The sequence below is a fragment of the Ceratotherium simum genome, chromosome 16 (genome assembly GCF_057802395.1).
Source record: "Ceratotherium simum simum isolate JZ-2026a chromosome 16, ASM5780239v1, whole genome shotgun sequence".
Lineage (NCBI taxonomy): Eukaryota > Metazoa > Chordata > Mammalia > Perissodactyla > Rhinocerotidae > Ceratotherium > Ceratotherium simum.
Window position 1 is genome coordinate 11,435,191 of NC_141915.1, and position 19,623 is coordinate 11,454,813.

The following is a 19,623-nucleotide window of genomic DNA, read 5'->3' on the forward strand; positions in this document are numbered from 1 at the left end:
TGACCCAGTTTGGGCTCTCCCTCACTGTGCACAGTCTAGGAATTAACTCCATGAAGAAAATCTGGATGATGAGAGAGCTCGTTTCATTTCCCTTTCCTCAGGCATCACAGTACCACATTGACTATTTTTCAGTGCCTAAAAAAATTGTTTTCTATATTTTGTACAGTTTTCTATTTGTTTATGGTGGGAAGGTAACTCTGAAACATCTTACTTTCTCATGGCTGGAAGCAGAAAAACTCCCTCCCCTTTTTCATAGTTGTATTGCACCTATATGTATTCATAAAGTATATTTCAATTATGTTAACCCAATTTTTAAAAACAAACAGTATCATGCTTTATGCAACCGTTTGGAGTTTATACTAATCTAATCTAAACATTCATGTTGTATTTACCTGTTTTTCTTATATCCTTACAAGCACAAGACTTCTGCTTCTGCCTTGATTTTATTCCTATGTTCACCTGGACTAGAGGTTTGAGTTAATGTGAGTTGGGGACAGTGGGTGTTTATCCCAAAGTCATTCAGGGGATAAACAAGAGCAGAACTTCAGCAATTTCTCTCCTAATTGATATGCCCGCAACTAAGCAGGACAGTTCCCTCCAGGCCTAACTCACCATCCTAGCCACACCAGTCCAAAACAGTGCCCCTGTCAGCTAGTGAGTCTCTCACAGGTTTTTGGTGGTCTTATTTCTATAGTTCCTCCTTGGTTGTACATTGGGGAAAGAATCAGAGTGGTCATGAAATGAAATTTCCTGGCAGGGCTGTACATTTATTTGGAAGCATTTTTTTTCTTTGTAGGAAAACTGGTAGCCATTTCTATCAATTGCAAACCATTTCTGCTGTTAGCACTAGAGCAATAATGTCACTTCAAGATTGCTCTTCTTTGTATCAGAGAATGTCCCAGAATGGTTATTTCTTATTCAACTTAGAGCAATCATCCACCCACTATTTGGGGAGATATGGATATGGATATAGTTCTAATAATGGAATTTTTTGATATTACAGTGTCTTGGAGTTTAAATGTTAATGATGGATATATTTAATTGATATTTTCCCCAATACATCTATCAGCATACATGATTTTACAAAGGGGGCAAAGAGCCTTCAGGGAGGAAGAAAAGGACACAAATCCTTTTCCTTTGAGGTTCAAAGTTCTTGAACATTTTGAGAGATTTGGGTTGTTCTGAAGTCAGCTGGCAGGGAAAGGACAACAGGGAAACTCAGAAGCATAAAGGATCAGGGCTCTGAACAGGTGTCTGGATGGGGTCCATACCAAGACCTAGGTTGTCACAGGGAGAACTGGTTCTCAGCACATCAGGTGACTTTGGCACTGTGGGCATTAAAGGATATGTGACTGTGTTAATTGGAACCCCAACTGGTGATTCATCTCAAACCCCGTTTCATATCTGTGCTCATGTAATCTTAATAGCTGTGAGATAAAGTGGGCATTATTTTCACCTTTGTTTTCAGAGAAAGGGACTTGGCATTTGAAGTGTGTGCATCAGTTTCTCTTTGTCTGATCCAGGTTTTAAAAATCTGAGGGTCAAATTCTAGAACAGGGTGACTGAATCAAGGTGTGACCAAGTGTTTCCCAATCTCCCGCCCACTTCCCTTAGATTACACCACGCCCACCTCCAGACTGACCTCGGATGATTGAACTAGAGGATTTCCAAAGACCTAGCTTCATGAAATCCTCAGGTCCACCCTACTTTTCTCTTTCATTGCCCCCTGATAAAACAACGTAAGGCAGACCTGGCTTTCTGTGCTTTTGGGTGATCTTAAGAAGAAAAGGGAAGCAGTAGCAGCCCAAGAGCTTTACGTATAGGGGCAAAAAGCCAAGATTTTCTTCCCAGGTAAAGTGAATCATGCTGTAGAAAGAATTATTTAACATGTTTCGAGTTTCAACCATGAGCTGCGGAATAAGGGCATCTGTCTATTACTGTATAAATTATGATTATTCTGAGCATCTGAGCACATCCTTCTGACTGCAAGATGTCTACTCTGTGACTTGTAGGGATTCCCACTCTGCCCAAAGGGTCAGCCATGTTTACAATGACTGACCTCAAAAAGGAAGAATCCAGAAAGTCTGGTCTGTTAAAGGGCCTGTTTTGCACCCTTACAGATGACTTCACCACAATGACAGCTTCAAGACGCCGTGGGATGATCAAAGCCTTCTTAGAACACTCCTCTCCTCAGGGTTATGCTCAGATATGGGCTCTCCATGCCAGAGTAAGCTTGGGACCCCAAAGTGATGGCCATAGCTGACACAGCTTTTACCAATGCACACACAGACACACGCATGCACACACACAGTCATTTCCTCTAAGGCACATTTCTGTGTGCTATTACTAGAACTGGATGACCCAGCACCTCTGGGGAAGACTGATATCACTAATGAAAAAATTAACCTGGAAACTTGGGGAATCAGCTTTTACCCGGCCAGCCACATTGGAGCTCCCTCCAACACCACCGCTCTGTCGCTCACACTCCACGTTCCCACCGTAGGCAGGGCTCCTATTTGAGGTTAAGCTCTCTTTGACTGATGGGATCTGGCCCATGGCCAGCAAGACTTGGTCATGCTGACATCTTAGCACAGTGGGACACTCTTATCTACGGTCACGTGGTGAGGAGACCCAGAAGGCTGTACTGATATCAAATAATGAGGCTTTAGACTCAGGAAAATGTGGTTTTAAGTCCTTATCTGCCTCTTAAACTTTATGGTTTTGAACAGTGTTCTTAATATCACACTCTTAGTTTCCCCCTCTTAAAAATGGGGTCAATACTCAGCATTATAGTGTTAATTTCCTTTGTCTCCTATCATCTAGCATCCACATCTTCTTGCTATAGCTCCAGTTGGTCCAGCACCTCAACCAAGCCTTAATCACACCACTCTCAGATCTCAGAGCATCCCATGGCCCGGCTCTTGCCCATGACCTGGGTGCTTGGCTGTGATTTCCAGCTGCACCTGTTAGAGTCATATCCACAATGGGGACATCTTATAGCTGAGGTGTTCTCTTTGGCCCAAATCTATACTCTATTTCATGGTACCTCACTGGTTCCCCTATACCTCACAAATTTCACATATCAGGCCTCAGACTATATTGCTGAGCCCAGCAAAAGTAATAATAAGAAAGGGAGGGCTTAAGAGTCCATTTTCTCATTTTTTTAATTGAATTTGGGGATGCAAAGGAAAAAAGTGGGATAGAGGCTTCTATCCTCCCATGAAATCACTGGATCCAAAACAATAACTAAAGTAATTATTTTACCCGAAAAGTGGAGAGTCTATTAAAATCAGAAGGCTGTGTATTAAAATTCCAATTAGAAAATCAATGAAACCAAAAGTTGGTTCCCTGAAAAGTTCAATGAAAGTGACAATCTTTAGCTAAAGTGACTAAGAAAAAAAGAAAGGAGACTCAAATTATTAAAACCAGGAATGAAAGAAGGACATTACCACTGAATTTACAGGAATAAAAAGCATTAAATACTATGCACAATTGCATGTCGACAAAAATGGAAATCCTAGATGAAATGGACAAATTCCTAAAAACACACAAATAACACTGAAGAAGGAATAGAAAATCTGAATAGACCTATAAAAAATAAAGGGATTGAGACACTAATAAAAAATCTTCCAACAAAGAAAAACCCAGGACCAGATGGCTTCACTGGTGAATTCTACCAAAAGTAAAAAGAATTAACACTAATCCTTGTCAAACTCTTCCAAAAAATAGAAGAGGAGGGAACACTTCCCAACTCATTCTGTGAAATCATTATTACCTTGATACCAAAGCCTGAGAAAGACCTTGGAAGAAAAGAAAGCTAGAGACCCAATATTCCTTATGAATCCAGGTGCAAAAATCCTCAACAAAATTCTAGCAAATCAAGTTCCGCAGCATATTAAATGGATTTTACACTATGACCAAATGGGGTTTATCTCAGGAATGCAAGGTTGTTTTAACATGTGAAAATCAAACGATATACACCATATTAATAGAATGAAGGAAAAACACCACATGATAATCTCAATAGAAGCAGAAAAAGCAACATCCTTTCATGATAAAAAAAGAAATCATTCATTCACCCCATATCCTTTTAGGGTTTTTAACTTCATCATCCTTATCTGACTTGGGATCATCGGAACTAATATCTCCAAGCCCTTTGTCCCTGTTGATATCAGTTATTATAAGAAGCCCAGGTCTCCATTTCATCTCTTGTACTCAGACTGTAATCTCCAAACTCCAAACTCCTGGCAGGATTGATCAAGAAAAAAAAAGGAAGAATGTACAAATAAACCAGATTAGCAATGAAATGTAGCCCGAATTACAGTTGCTGCAGATAATTAATAAATAAGAGAATATTTTGAACATGACAATACATTTGATGAAATTTTTTAAACTTCCTAGAAAGAGTAGAACTAAATCTGACTAAAGAAAAAATACAATTTGAATGGTTCTACAAAGAATATTCATAGGTAGTTAAAAATATTCCCACCAAAAAAACCCCATCACAAAGAGACAATTGTAAAGATGAGTTCTATAAAACATTTAATGAAAAGATAATACCATAGAGGTGATCTTCTAGAGAAAAACGCAAAAAAATGAGAAAGACTATCCAACTCACTAAGGGTAATTATAAGGATCTTAAACCAGAAAAGGATTGCTCAAGAAATGATCATTATAAGCTAACCAAAATAAGAACATACATGCAAAAATTGTCATCAAAATATTAATAATTTTGGAATTCAACAATGTATAAAATGACAAATGGGATATAGCTCAAGAATGCAAAGTTGGTTTAAATAAAGATTAAAAACTTTATTTAGATGCACGTCCAATAAAAGTCACCATAGGTTTTATGTGGAGAATGACAAGCTGATATAATACTTGTGTGAAAGGCCAAGAGTCCAAGAGAAGCCGAGGCACCTCTCAAGGACAAATTGGAAAAATATGTCTTATGAAATAGTAGATTATGTTAACTATAAAGTTGTGTAGGGCCGGCCCTGTGGCTTGGCAGTTAGGTGCGCGTGCTCCGCTGCTGGCGGCCCGGGTTCGGATCCTGGGTGCGCACGACGCACCGCTTCTCCGGCCATGCTGAGGCCGCAACTAGAAGGATGTGCAACTATGACATACAACTATCTACTGGGGCTTTGGGGGGAAAATAAATAAAATCTTTAAAAATAAATACATAAATAAATATATAAGTTGTGTAATATGTCAGTGTGGTGCAGCGTAAGACAAACATGTGATTGGAACAGGATAGGAAGCTCAAAAATACTCCCATTCAGATATGGCAACTTGATTTATGTTAGCATTATAGATCAGGGAGAGAGGATGGGCTCTTCAATAAACCGTGCTGGGATCAACTCAAGAGAGTTGATAGGTCTTGAGGTATGGAAGAAGAGCTGGAGAATCTTGGCATACTAGATAAAGGGTCAGAAATGAGGTTTTCAGAATTAAAGGTATAAAAGAAACAGGGGAACCTGGGTGAAATGAAAAGAATTAGAGGCTTTGAGACCAGGACATGAGACAGATCTCAGGCAGTGAAAGATATTTGGAGATACAGAAAAGAATTTCTGTCTGTGGTTGTGGCCTCCAGACTTGATGGCTCACACATGGTGTGTACTCAGATCTTGATGGACTTGGATGAACCTTGTGCTATGGGGAGAGGGTAGGAAAGGGTGAGAGAAAATGCCTAAGAGAAGTGTATCTGGTTCCAGAGGAAGTTCTTAGTGCATGCAGATGGGGAATGCTGTATGGGAGGGTGAGAAAGGAAGGGGGCTGAGGAATCAGGAGTGATCACTAGATTTCTGGAGAGGTCCAGAAATTCTCAGGGCCCCCAAGATAGGGTAACTTTTCATGATGTGAGAAGGTGTGGATTGTTGACAGATGGTGTGAGTTGACACAAGGTCAATGAGGAGGAGTCTGTGCTTTACTTCCCGTCCTGGACAACCCTGGGCCAGTCTCAGTGGCCTGCAGCTCTGGATCATCCTTCACGGCTTCATCATTCTTGTGGAAAAGACCAGCCATCCCCTCCATGTACCTGCTCCCAGGGAAGAAGGCACTGGGTCTCAGGCAGCCAATGTAGGACCTTCTGGATGTATGGTTCCCCTCGTTCTCTCCAACAGGCCCACTGGGTCCTCCCTCTCTGTGTCACCCTCACCAGCTGATGTTTCTCCACAGCCCGAGGGCATCTTGGCCACAGAGAGAAGATTTCACATCCAAGAGCCCACAATCAGCCAGGTCATCAGGAGGGCAGAAGGAACAATAGGTCAAACAAGTTGTGGTCTCTGGAGAATGTCCACATGGCCTCCCCTACCAGTGCTGGCCACCTGAACTCACAACCCCACTGTGGGGCTCACAACCCCACAGCAGATAAACTAGGGTTAGCCATAACAGGTAGGGGAGGAGGGAGATCAGCATCAGGAGATTCCAGGTTCATCGTCCTACTCAGGCCTCTCTAAGGGAGAAGGCTACACAGCTGTGAGGCAGATCAGGGAGAGGCCTTGGTGGAGGAAGCAGAGCTCGGGGGAGGAGTGGGTAAGTGAAACAACCCTTGGGATTCTTTCATCACTGAACCCTCCTCCCTCGTTACCCATCCCTTTCCATACCAGATCAGAAATTCCCCATTCAGAGACAAGATTACTCTGAGCCGGGACATTGATTGCCAAAGTATAGTGAAAGTAGGGGGCTCAGGAGCTGATTGTGGGAGAAAGAAATGGTACATAGTCAAATAAGAGGATCTCAGGATCCATGAGGGGAGCGGAAAGTAAAGAACCCGGGAGAGAGAAGAAAGGAGAGGATGGGTCTTCATGAATATGACTGACTTCCCGTTGGATTGGGTTGTGTCAGGTTAAGATCTGGGAGAAGAGAGATGGGGAAATGTCTTCCCAGGGCCTCCCAGGGTCAAGGGTTTTAGGAGTTACTTATTTGCACTGTCTCATGTTATTTGTAAGAATTCTAAGAATCCCTTATCTCCCACCACAAAAACCAGCAAGCTGCCCACATATGAAACCATATCTTATGCCTCTCTCTTATCGCTATCGATAAAGTATCTCTACTCCCTTCAAAGGCAAATTCCTCCACTTGTGATCAGGAGCCCAATACCTTTTGCCTTCCCCAGGACATCACTCCTGCAATCAATTAATCTCCCTCTCTCCCTCTCCCTCTCTCTCTCTGTCTCACACACACACACACACACGCACTTAATATTTGATACCCTGAGAAAGAAAACCCTCACTTGACCCCAGACCCCTCTCATTTATTGCTTCCCCTTTCACAAAAAGTGTTCTTAAAAGAGTCACCCTGTGCTGTCTCTGCTTCCTCACCTCACATTTTCCTGCTCAGCCCACACCCATCAGACTTGCCCCACCTCCACTCCCCTGAGATAGCATTCATCAGTATGTTAACCAACAACTTCCATATTGACAAATCCAAGTGTCACGTCTCTGTTTGTAACTTTGTTGACTTCTTAGCAGCATTTGACACAGATAATCATGTCTCCTTCTTAAAGCACTTTCTCCTCCTGGCTGCCATGACATCACACTTTTTGTTTCCCTCCTACCTCAATGGACATCCCTTCTCTTGCTCCTTTTCTTACTTCACTCCCTCCTCTCAACTTAGAGAGGTTGGGGCACACTAGAGTTATAACCTGGGCCAAATTCTCTGCGGTAGCTACAAACCCTAGACAACTTTATCTAGTACAATGGCTTTAGATACTTCTGTTTTCTGATAACTCTAAAATCTATATCTTCAACCCTGACCTGTTCCAAGAACTCCAGGCTCATATATCTAATTGCCCTCCTGACATTTCCAAATGGACTTCTAGCAGCACTGGAAACCTCACATGGTCAAAACAGAACTCTTGATTCTTCTCCCCACCAAGTAACATGGCTTCCTCTCTCACCTTTTCCCACCTCCCTTTCCTCCTACCCAATGCTTCAGTCACTCACACCCTACTCTTCAATCACACCTGTAGGAGAGGAAAACAATTCCTCTACCTTCTACGTCCTTCTGGCTGGTCTAAGAATTAAATTGACATGAGACAGAATAACAGGAGAAAATAAAACAAAGTTTAACAACATGTATACATGAAAGAAACCCAGGAAAACTGAGCAACTTGCCAAAATGGCGGAAGCCGCCACCTTAAATACCATCTTCAGCTAAAGACAAAGGAAGATGTTGGGGGTAGTGGTTTGGGATTTCAAAGGGGAGAAAGGCAATTTACATGGAAAGGGAAATGCAAATATTTGATAAACAAGTGTTTGCTGGGCCATCTATAGACAATGTGACCCGAGAGACAGACCTTTGATAAAAATGGCTTGCTCGTGCCTTTCTGTTGATCACATCTATTTTATATTATACTATAGTTATTTTATGGTATTAGGTCCTTCCTGGAACAGACCTTCTATCTAAATCCTTTTAGGCAGGTAGGGGGAATGTCAAAGTTTCTTTCAGAGTCTTTTTTTTGTTGTTGTTTAATTTTTTGTTTATTGCAATAACATTGGTTTATAACATTGTATAAATTTCAGGTGTACATCATTATACTTCTATTTCTGCATAGATTACATCATGTTCACCACCCAAATACTAATTACAACCCATCACCACACACATGTGCTGAATTATCCCTTTCGCCCTCCTCCCTCCCCCCTTCCCCTCTGGGAACCACCAATCCAATCTCTGTCTCTATGTGTTTGTTTATTGTTGTTATTATCTACTACTTAATGAAGGAAATCATATGGTATTTGACCTTCTCCCTCTGACTTATTTCACTTTGCATAATACCCTCAATGTCCATCCATGTTGTCACAAATGGCTGGATTTCATCATTTCTTATGACTGAGTAGTATTCCATTGTGTATATATACCACATCTTCTTTACCCATTCATCCCTTGATGGGCACTTAGGTTGCTTCCAAGTCTTGGCTATTGTGAATAACACTGCAATGAACACAGGGGTGCATGTATCTTTATGCATTCGTGTTTTCAAGTTCTTTGGATAAATACCCAGCAGTGGAATAGCTGGATCATATGGTAGTTCTATCGTTGATTTTTTGAGGAATCTCCATACTGTTTTCCATAGTGGCTGCACCAGTTTGCACTCCCACCAGCAGTGTATGAGAGTTCCCTTCTCTCCACATCCTCTCCAACACATGTTGTTTCCTGTCTTGTTAATTATAGCCATTCTGACAGGCGTGAGGTGATATCTCATTGTAGTTTTGATTTGCATTTCCCTGATAATTAATGATTTTGAACATCTTTTCATGTGTCTGTTGGCCATCTGTAAATCTTCTTTGGAGAAATGTCTGTTCAGGTCTTTTGCCCATTTTTTAATTGGGTTGTTAGTTTTTTTGTTGTTGAGATGCATGAGTTCTTTATATATTTTGGAGATTAACCCCTTATCAGATTTATGGTTTGCAAATATCTTCTCCCAATTGTTAGGTTGTCTTTTCGTTTTGTTGATGGTTTCCTTTGCTGTACAGAAGCTTTTTAGTTTGATGTAGTCCCATTTGTTTATTTTTTCTATTGTTTCTCTTGCCTGGTCAGACATGGTGCTTGAAAATATGTTGCTAAGACCGATGTCAAAGAGCGTACTGCCTATGTTTTCTTCTAGAAGTTTCATAGTTTCAGGTCTTACATTCAAGTCTTTGATCCATGTGGAGTTAATTTTTGTGTATGGTGTAAGGTAAGGGTCTACTTTCATTTTTTTGCATATGGCTATCCAGTTTTCCCAACGCCATTTGTTGAAGAGACTTTCTTTTCTCCATTGTATGTTCTTGGCTCCTTTGTCAAAGATTAGCTGTCCATAGATGTGTGGGTTTATTTCTGGGCTTTCGATTCTATTCCATTGATCTGTGTGTCTGTTTTTGTGCCAGTACCATGCTGTTTTGGTTACTATAGCTTTGTAGTATATTTTGAAATCAGGGAGTGTGATACCTCCAAGCTTTGTTCTTTTTTCTCAGGATTCCTTTAGCTATTCGGGGTCTTTTGTTGTTCCATATAAATTTTAGGATTCTTTGTTCTATTTCTGTGAAAAATGTTGTTGGAACTTTGATAGGGATTGCATTGAATCTATAGATTGCTTTAGGAAGTATGGACATCGTAACTATGTTAATTCTTCCAATGCAAGAGCACGGAATATCTTTCCATTTCTTTGTGTCTTCTTCAATATCTTTCAGCAATGTTTTATGGTTTTCCGTGTACAGCTCTTTCCCCTCTTTGGTTAAGTTTATTCCTAGGTATTTTATTCTTTTTGTTGCAATTGTAAATGGGATGGTATTCTTAATTTCTCTTTCTGCTACTTCGTTGTTAGTGTATAGAAATGCAACTGATTTTTGTATGTTGATTTTGTATCCTGCAACTTTACCATATTCGTTTATTACTTCTAAAAGTTTTCTGGTGGATTCTTTAGGGTTTTCTATATATAAAGTCATGTCATCTGCAAATAGTGACAGTTTCACTTCTTCCTTTCCAATTTGGATCCCTTTTATTTCTTTCTCTTGCCTGATTGCTGTGGCTAGGACTTCCAGTACTATGTTAAATAGGAGGGGTGACAGTGGGCATCCTTGTCTGGTTCCTGTTCTTAGAGGGATAGCTTTCAGTTTTTCACCATTGAGGATGATATTAGCTGTGGGTTTGTCATATATGGCCTTTATTATGTGGAGGTACTTTCCTTCTATACCCATTTTATTCAGAGTTTTTATCATAAATGGATGCTGTATCTTGTCCAATGCTTTCTCTGCATCTATTGAGATGATCATGTGATTTTTATTCTTCATTTTATTAATGTGGTGTATTACGTTGATTGATTTGTGAATGTTGAACCATCCCTGCATACCTGGAATAAATCCCACTTGATCATGGTGTATAATCTTTTTAACGTATTGTTGTATGCGATTTGCTAGTATTTTGTTGAGGATTTTTGCATCAATGTTCATCAGTGATATTGGCCTGTAATTTTCTTTTTTTGTGTTGTCCTTGTCTGGTTTTCGTATCACGGTAATGTTGGCTTCGTAGAATGAGTTAGGGAGCTTCCCTCCCTCCTCAATTTTTTGAGAGTTTGAAAAGGATAGGTATTAAGTCTTCTTTGAATGTTTGGTAGAATTCACCAGGGAAGCCATCTGGTCCTGGACTTTTATTTTTGGGGAGGTTTGTGATTACTGTTTCGATCTCCTTACTGGTGATTGGTCTATTCAAATTCTCTACTTCTTCTTGATCCAGTTTTGGAAGGTTGTATGATTCTAAGAATTTATCCATTTCTTCCAGATTGTCAAATTGGTTGGCATGTAGCTTTTCATAGTATTCTCTTAGAATCTTTTGTATTTCTGAGGTGTGTGTTGTAATTTCTCCTCTTTCATTTCTGAGTTTACTTATTTGTGCCTTCTCTCTTTTTTTCTTGGTGAGTCTAGCTAAAGGTTTGTCAATTTTGTTTATCTTTTCAAAGAACCAGCTCTTGGTTTTATTAATTTTCTCTATTGTTTTTTTAATCTCTATTTCATTTATTTCTGCTCTGATTTTTATTGTTTCCCTTCTTCTACTGATTTTGGGCTTTGTTTGTTCTTCTTTTTCCAGTTCCTTTAGGTGCATTGTTAGATTGTTTATTTGAGATTTTTCTTGTTTGTTGAGATAGGCCTGTATTGCTATAAACTTCCCTTTGCCTTTGCTGTATCCCATAAATTCCGGCATGTCGTATTTTCATTTTCATTTGTCTCCAGGTATTTTTTTATTTCTTCTTTGATTTCTTCGTTGACCCAGTCGTTGTTCAGTAGCATTTTGTTTAATCTCCATGTATTTGTGGCTTTTCTGGTTTTCTTCCTATAGTTGATTTCCAGTTTCATACCGTTGTGGTCAGAAAAGATGCTTGGTATTATTTCAATCTTCTTAAATTTATGGAGACTCATTTTGTGGCCTAATATGTGATCAATCCTGGAGAATGTTCCATGTGCATTTGAAAAGAACATGTATTCTTCGGTTTTTGGATGGAATGCTCTGTATATATCTACTAGGTCCATCTGTTCTAGTGTGTCATTTAAGGCCAATGTTTCCTTATTGATATTCTGTTTGGATGATCTATCCGTTGGTGTAAGTGGAGTGTAAAGTCCCCTACTATTATTGTGTTACTGTCTATTTCTCTTTTTATGTCTGTTAATAATTGCTTTATATATTTAGGTGCCCCTACATTGGGTGCGTAGATATTTACAAGTGTTATATCCTCTTGTTGGATTGTTCCCTTGATCATTATGTAATGCCCTTCTTTGTCTCTTTTTACAGTTTTTGTTTTAAAGTCTATTTTGTCTGATATGAGTACTGCTACCCCAGCTTTCTTTTCATTGCCATTTGCGTGGAGTATCTTTTTCCATCCCTTCACTTTCAGTTTGTGAGTGTCTTTAGGTCTGAAGTGTGTTTCTTGTATGCAGCATATATATGGGTCTTGGTGTTTTATCCAATCAGCCACTCTATGCCTTTTAATTGGGGCATTTAGTCCATTGACGTTTAATGTAGCTATTGATAAGTATGTATTTACCGCCATTTTTTAACTTTTTTCTCAGTGTTTTAGTAGTCCTTCTCTGTTCCTTTCTCCTTCTATACAGAATTGATGGTCTCTTTAGTTTGACCTCTGTCTGAAAACTCTACTCTTTAACTTACCTCCTCCCTCATCTTATGTTTTTGATATCATATCTAACCTCTTTTTTGTGCATTTGTATCCATTGCCCTCTTATGGAAATAGATAATTTTTCCTATTTGTGGTCTTCTCTTTTCCCCTTAAATCAGTCCCTTTAACATTTCTTGTAGCACTGGTTTCTTGGTGACAAACTCCTTTAATTTTTGCTTGTCTGGGAAATTTTTGATCTCTCCTTCCATTTTGAATGATAATCTTGCTGGGTAGAGTATTCTTGGCTGTAAGTTTTTTCCTTTTAGCACTTTAAATATATCTTGCCACTCTCTTCTAGCCTGTAAGGTTTCTGCTGAGAAGTCAGCTGATAGCCTTGTGGGGTTTCCTTTGTATGTAACTTGTCTTTCTCTGGCAGCTTTTAGGATTCTCTCTTTATCTTTAATTCTAGACATTTTGATTATAATGTGTCTTGGTGTGGGCCTCTTTGGGTTTATCTTGTTTGGGGCTCTCTGTGCTTCCTGTACCTGGATGTCTGTTTCCTTCCTTAGGTTAGGGAAGTTTTCATCTATTATTTCTTGAAATAGATTCTCTGCCCCTTTGTCTCGCTCTTCTCCTTCTGGGACACCCATAACACGGATGTTAGTGTGCTTGATGTTGTCCCAGAGGTCCCTTAAACTGTCCTCACTCTTTTTAATTCTTTTCTCTTTTACCTGTTCAGCTTGGGTAATTTCTTCTAGTCTTTCGTCCAGCTCACAGATCCATTCTTCTGTATCCTCTACTCTGCTTTTGAATCTCTCTAGCGAATTTTTCATTTCCAGTATCGTATTCTTCATTTCTGATTGGTTCTTTTTTATGTCTTCCATTTCTTTGCTGACATTCTCACTCAGTTCATCTATTCTTCTCCCCACATCAGTGAGCATCCTTAACACTCTTAGTTTGAACTCCCTGTCAGGTAGCTTGCTCATTTCTGTTTCACTTAGTTCCTTTTCTGGGGTTTTGTCCTGTTCCCTTACTTGGAATGTATTCTTTTCCCTCCTCATTTTGCCTCTTTCCCTGTGCTTATGTCTACGTATTAGGTAGGTCAGCTACGTCTCCTGCTCTTGGATAGGTGACCTTATACAAGTGATGCCTTAGGAGTCCTGCAGTGTGCTTCCCTCAGTTCTCAGTGTTCCAGGGGTGACCCCTATGTGGGCTACGTGTGTCCTTCTGTTGTGGCCTGTTTGCTTTCCCTGTATGCACCCAGGTAGGCCGAGTTATGCTCGTGGTCAGCTGTTGTAATGCTCAGCTGTTTGTAGTTGTTGTGGGCCCTTCAGTCTCTTTATCAGGTGTGGGGAGCCCCAGCACAGTTGGCTGCAAGTTCTAATACCACATTTGTGTTGCAGTATTTCTTTTAAGTGAGTAGGCCCCCAGCGTGGCAGGTTGTTAGGCTCAGGGGCTTACAATTGCTATAAGCCTCCAGCCTTTAGGTCTCTTGTCAGCTCTCTGAGGATTGCAGCTGGGTGGGGCTAGCCTCAGGCACAGGAGCACCCACTGTTTCAGACTTTGGAAGGTGGGGCAGACCCCCTATGTGAGTCTTTGAGAAGTCTTCTGCAGTTGACAAGCCCTGCCGCCCACAGGTCCACACACACAGTCAACACAGTCCTGCCCCATGTGTGTGCCCCAAAGCTCCTGAAGTGGACCCAGTCTCTCCACGGCGGGAGCCCCATACACTCCACCACTGCCCCACACTCTCCACCCGCTCCTTGTGCACGCCCTGCCCCACTGAAGTCGGCTCAGTTGCCAGGCTGCAGAGAATCCAGTCACCAATATATGCAGGCCCACAAGTTGCCTGAGGGCTTGTTGTTGGGTGGGGCCAGTCTCTAGGGTGGGCTGCCTGCCCTGGCTGAGCTGGATTAAATCGGTGCTCTAGTGGGTTGGGCAGACCTGGGCTAGCAGGCCCCAGGGAGAACTCCAATGGCGTCTGTGTCAGCACGCCCACACCAGGACACAACAGTGGCCGCCGCCAATGTCCCAGTCCCTGGAGAGGTCTCACCTCTCACTGAGATGCACTCAGGGCCTATCAGGTGAGTCTCTTTTCACCAAAGCACTATGCACCTTTCTGGTGATTTTGGGATGCTTTCTGAAACGGGTGAGTTTGCACGCAGGCCCTTTAAGAGCCGGTTTTAATTTCTTTGTGAACCAGGATTTCTGGGGGTATTCCCCAATGTTTTAGTAGCAGGCAAAGTCAGATATTATGCCACTGGTCTCGATTGTGCTGGGTCCACAAAATGCCCACAGCGGGGGCGCTCCCCAGCTCAGGGCCCCACGCCTCCAGGGAGGGCTGCCTACCTTTGGGCTGCTCCCAGGCGTCCGTGAAGCTGGCGGCTTGTGAAGGCGGTGTTTTTTCTCAGAAGGGAGTTTCTGCCTCTTCCACCTCAATTAGGATTGTCCTTTGTTGCAGGAGTTCCTCTTATCCAGTTTTCAGTTCTGTCTCAGGGGTAATTTTTCCACAAGTAGTTGTAAATTGGCTGTGTCCGCGGGAGGAGGCGAGTTCCGAGTCTGCCTACGCCACCGTCTTGACTTCTCTCGCAGTCTTTTGTTCTTAAAAATAATTAAGCCAAAGAGACACATTTTGGAGTGGCTAATTCTGATCCCCGACACAGCTAATATCAGCCATTATCCATATTCCTCTGCAGATCCCTCTGACTGGAATGTCCCCACCCCTCACTACCCAACTGGCAACCTCCTCAGCCCAAATTTCAACTCCTATTTAAAACCCATTCTCACTCTTTCCCCAACCCTGAGTGTTCCCATAGCACTGTGTGTGTGTGCACATGTGTGCACACATGTGCATATAAACTGAGACTGCTACTGATCTAATATGCCACAAGCTTAGATTCTGGGTAGATGCCACAAGGTGAGAAGTGTGAGATCTGAAGGGCAGTCAGATGCAGAATGACAGAGATGCTGAAATACCTTGTAGATAGCATGCAGGCTGGGCAGGCTCCTCATTGTGGCCACAGAAATAACCTCAGCCATCAGGTGTCCCTCAGCAGGTGTGACTGTAATAGGTACAGCTGGAAATCAAAGCTAGAGACCCAGGTCTTGGCCAAAAGCCAGGCCATGAGGGGATCCGAGGGCAGGAACAGCACAGGTTGCAGGCATCTGAGACAAGATGGCTGGAGCTAGTATGGGGGATCAGAATTGGCCACCTCAAAATATTTCTCTTTACCTTGATTATTTTCTCTGAAAGAAACTTTGACCTCCCCCCCCCCCCACACTAACTGCCCAAAAGAATTTAAGATAGAAGGCCTGTCCCCAGGACAGGCCATCACCATAGATAACTCTGGGTATAGATAGACTGGGAAGGTCCTTGCTAAGTCCATTCTTATCAAAGCTCTAAAAACCAAGTAAAAGTAGAAGTTACCATTGTAAGAAACATTTACATTCATAAGGGAAATCTCCATTTGTAAACGTATCTCCCTCTCTGTACTGGGAAGAAGGGGGCATGACCTTATCTCTAGAAACTCTTATCATTGCGGAAGGCAGGACTTAAATCTGCATACTCTTGTTTACTGTGCTTTTCTGGTAATCCCCCATAACTGACTTCCCCCACCCCCAACATCCTCCTTTGTCTTTAGCTGAAGATAGTATTTGAGATGAGAACCTCCGCCATTTTGTCAAGTTACTCAGTTTCGCTGGTTTCTCCCATGTATACATGTTATAAGGCTTTGTTTGATTTTCTCCTACTATTCAGTCTCATGTCAATTTAATTTGTAGCCAGCCAGAAAGGACCTAGAGTAAGTAGAGGATTGTCTTCCTCCCCTTCACTAGCACAGGAGGGAGTCGGGGCTGAGGGCCTGTGGGTCTAAGTCCCTAAAGGGGGTCAATGTCTGGGGGCAGGAAACCTGGGTCTCTTACCTGGATAACCATGGGCAAGAGTCTTCCATCAGGCTGAAGCTTCAACACGACCAGAGGAGCTGCCACATATTGGTGCTTAAAAATGATGGCATTAGGCTTGACCCCATCCAGCAGGGAGAAATCAGCTTCAAACAGAGATCCAGCCTGAGGGCGGGGGGCAGGGATAGATAAAGGGGTAGGGTCGGTTCTGGACCTGCCCGTCTCTCATTTGCCAGGTTGGATCCTTCCTCTACCCATCCAGTCTTTTACTTTAAACACAATCACTCTCCCCATAACCAAGCCCTAAATGCAAGGTTTTCATGCTCAGTGTCTTCCATCAGACTTGAAGCTCCTGAGGTGAACTTTCTGGGTTTCCACTCTGCACACCCATCCCCCGCAACCAAAGTCCTTCCTTATCACCCCCCCCCCTCAGGCTTTAGCCAAATGTAGCACAAAATGGTTCCTTTACCCCGCCCCCAGCTCTCTCCGAGGCGTTGTTCAGTCTCTCTTGCTGTTTCCCTCCAGAAGCCTGAGCTCTTGCCTAAGGCTAAATACATGTAATGAGGAAGGAAGACATGAAAGTGGAAATGGAAGAGGAGGAGGAAAAGAAGGCGATAACAGGAGTCGGTGTAGATCAGTGGCTCTCAAGCAGGGGTGATTCTGCCCCCCAGAGGATATTTGGCAATGTCTGGAGACACTTTTGGTTGTCACAACTGGGGGGATGTTTCTGGCATCCAGTGGGTAGAGGACAGAGATGTTACTAACCATCCTACATGCAAACAACAGCCCCCCACAACAAAGAGTTATCTGACTCAAAATATCAATAGTACCATAGTTGAGACACCCTAAGTGTAGATGGAGGAGGGTGTAGATTAAAGAGGTGTCAGTGGAGGAAATGAGGGAAGCGGGGCAGGAGGCAGGAGAAGGAAGCAGAGAGAAACGAGATGACCATGGCTGGGGTGGTGGGTGAACAGAGGGAGTGCAGCACCTGGAGTTTTTTCTCCATCTGGGTCTTTAAGTCTTCCACCCCTGGAGGCAGTGCCAGCCGGGCTGGGAGGCTGGTGGAATGCCTCAGGGGCATGGGGTTTGCACCGTTGAGGAACTGGTACCCAAACAGTGCATCATCCTTCCAGGAATTTCTAACCTGCTCTAAGGACATCAGTTGGGGAGCATGCTGTGAGCTCTGAGCTCCTGATCCTACTAACATATCACTCTCCTACCCTCTCTCCCTCTTCTTTCAAATCCTTGGGCTGGAAATATGTATATAGGTTTTAGGAGGTTGTGGTAACTGACCAGCCAGGCCAGTGTTTCCACACGGGAATATTTTTTTGAAATCTTCCAGTCTTTTCACAGAATTTGTGAGATCCAATGTCTCCTTGAGGGCCAAGCCCTTCAACCTGTGGAGAGAAGGCCAATGCAAGAAGATCAAGAAAGGATCCCACCTTGCATCTGGGATGCAAGTGCCCGACCTCCACCTGGCACTAAGACTTTTGCCGGAAAGGGAGTGAAGTCCAAATCCTCATCCTCGAGGAACTGCTCATTCCTGGGAATATCCCGCTGCGTATTCCCTGCTATAGGCAGGATTATCCCGTCTTTCCAGGAGCTCCACCTGGAGGAAGAACACGGAGTCGGGAGAAAGTGAGGCCGTGGGTTTCCTGGGATCTGATAGGGGATCAAAGGCTTTCTTGGGCGCACCGGTTCACCTTCCTTCTTGCCTTAGAGCTCCTGCTCCTGATCTTTCTTAAACAGATTCTGGGGGTCATAGCTCACAGTCCGGGTTGGGGAGGGGACACAAGAGCCCGACGCCTCCTTTGACATCCCTCCGCGCTCGGCCTCTTCCGTCAGCCATCCTCTCAGCCCCACGCTCTTGCACTTCTCCCCCTCCTCCAGTTCTCTCGCCTTTCCCTCCTATATCATAGCGTTTCCCGGACCCCTTCTTCTCCCAGCCCGCCGGGTGCCGCCCCCGTTTCCCCACTGCTGTCACCAGTGCCCGCGGGCAGGCAGATGATCCCGTCGCTCTGCACCCGGCGATAGCAGGGGAAAAGGGCCTGGCCCTGGGTTCCGGGGCCCGTCACGGTGTGACCCACCTGCATAACCAGCCGAAATCTAACAAGCCTTTGTGTTTGCGTAGCTTCACCAGCAGGGGGCGCCCCAGGTGTAGGGGGACGTCGACGTCACACTCTGTCTCTGGCGGGACAGGACCCGGGTCAGAGGCAGGTTTGGGGGTCCTCAGAGTGGGCAGGGTCAGTGATCCTTCAGAGAAGCGTGGCTCCGCTTCCCCCCCGGAGCACTCCCCAGGAGAGGCCGAATCCCGCCTGGTGGTGAGGAGGAACAGCCCACTCTGGGGTCTCCGGCCTCCCGGTCCCCGCCGCGTCCGGGAAAGCGCAGCGCGCCCAGCAGGCGTCTCATCTCTGCTCCTTCCACCCGGGCAGAAAAATGCCGCTCTTCTCTCCCGGGCCTCCCCCTTTCTCTTTTCCTACCTGGCAACCCACCCGCGCCCGACCCCCTTCTCCCGCGACCGAGGCTCGGGCGCCCGCAGGCCCCTTTTCCCGTCCCCGCTCCCCAGTGGCCGCCGCAAGGTCACGGGTCCCCGCGCCCGGCCGTGCTCTGCATTGACCTTGCCCCACACTGGCCCCAGCCGCTTCTCTAGGGCCGCCTCTCCGTGCTCGCCCAGCAGCCACAGCTGCACCAGGTCGCTGGAGCCCGCCAAGACCGGTGACCATACGGATCGTGTACTTGCCCAGCTTGCCCGGACTGGGAGGGAACCTGGGGAAATTAAGCAATTAAGAGGATCTGAGGCCCAGGCCCCGGGAAGCCACTCTTAGACAAGTGTCTGTTGTGTTGGGTCCCAGGGTGCCCATAGGTTCCTCTCCACTCAGATGCACCTGTCCCTGGGTTTCTCACAGCAGCTCCGGAGTGTGCACCGCACACTTATTCACTTGGCAAACACTCCCTGGCCGGTTCCATGCCCAACCAGGACTGAACACACCGGCCTCCAGACGATGACAGATAAACACTAGCCATCACCTCCACCAAATTTTGGTGAATAAATGACTAAAAGAGCAACAAGCAACAGAAATGAGGGAGGTGGGATGGTTTGAAGTGTGGGAGTGTTTTCAGTGAAAAGTGAGTAA

General features: G+C 44.0%; 1 protein-coding gene across 1 annotated transcript in view; it reads right to left on the reverse strand.

The window, feature by feature from the left end:
- LOC101389288 (polyunsaturated fatty acid (12S)/(13S)-lipoxygenase, epidermal-type-like) overlaps nucleotides 1–19,623 on the reverse strand; it is a 31,809-nt gene that overhangs the window by 11,718 nt on the left and 468 nt on the right. Inside the window, 18 exon segments of the mRNA XM_087440243.1 lie at nucleotides 5,931–6,037; nucleotides 6,158–6,281; nucleotides 6,284–6,326; nucleotides 6,606–6,685; nucleotides 8,106–8,112; nucleotides 15,566–15,639; nucleotides 15,642–15,774; nucleotides 16,511–16,654; nucleotides 17,478–17,638; nucleotides 17,783–17,879; nucleotides 17,972–18,098; nucleotides 18,185–18,207; nucleotides 18,209–18,267; nucleotides 18,474–18,567; nucleotides 18,570–18,676; nucleotides 18,883–18,893; nucleotides 19,117–19,200; nucleotides 19,202–19,255. Of these exon segments, the coding sequence (XP_087296369.1) occupies nucleotides 5,931–6,037; nucleotides 6,158–6,281; nucleotides 6,284–6,326; nucleotides 6,606–6,685; nucleotides 8,106–8,112; nucleotides 15,566–15,639; nucleotides 15,642–15,774; nucleotides 16,511–16,654; nucleotides 17,478–17,638; nucleotides 17,783–17,879; nucleotides 17,972–18,098; nucleotides 18,185–18,207; nucleotides 18,209–18,267; nucleotides 18,474–18,567; nucleotides 18,570–18,676; nucleotides 18,883–18,893; nucleotides 19,117–19,200; nucleotides 19,202–19,255 (1,529 nt within the window).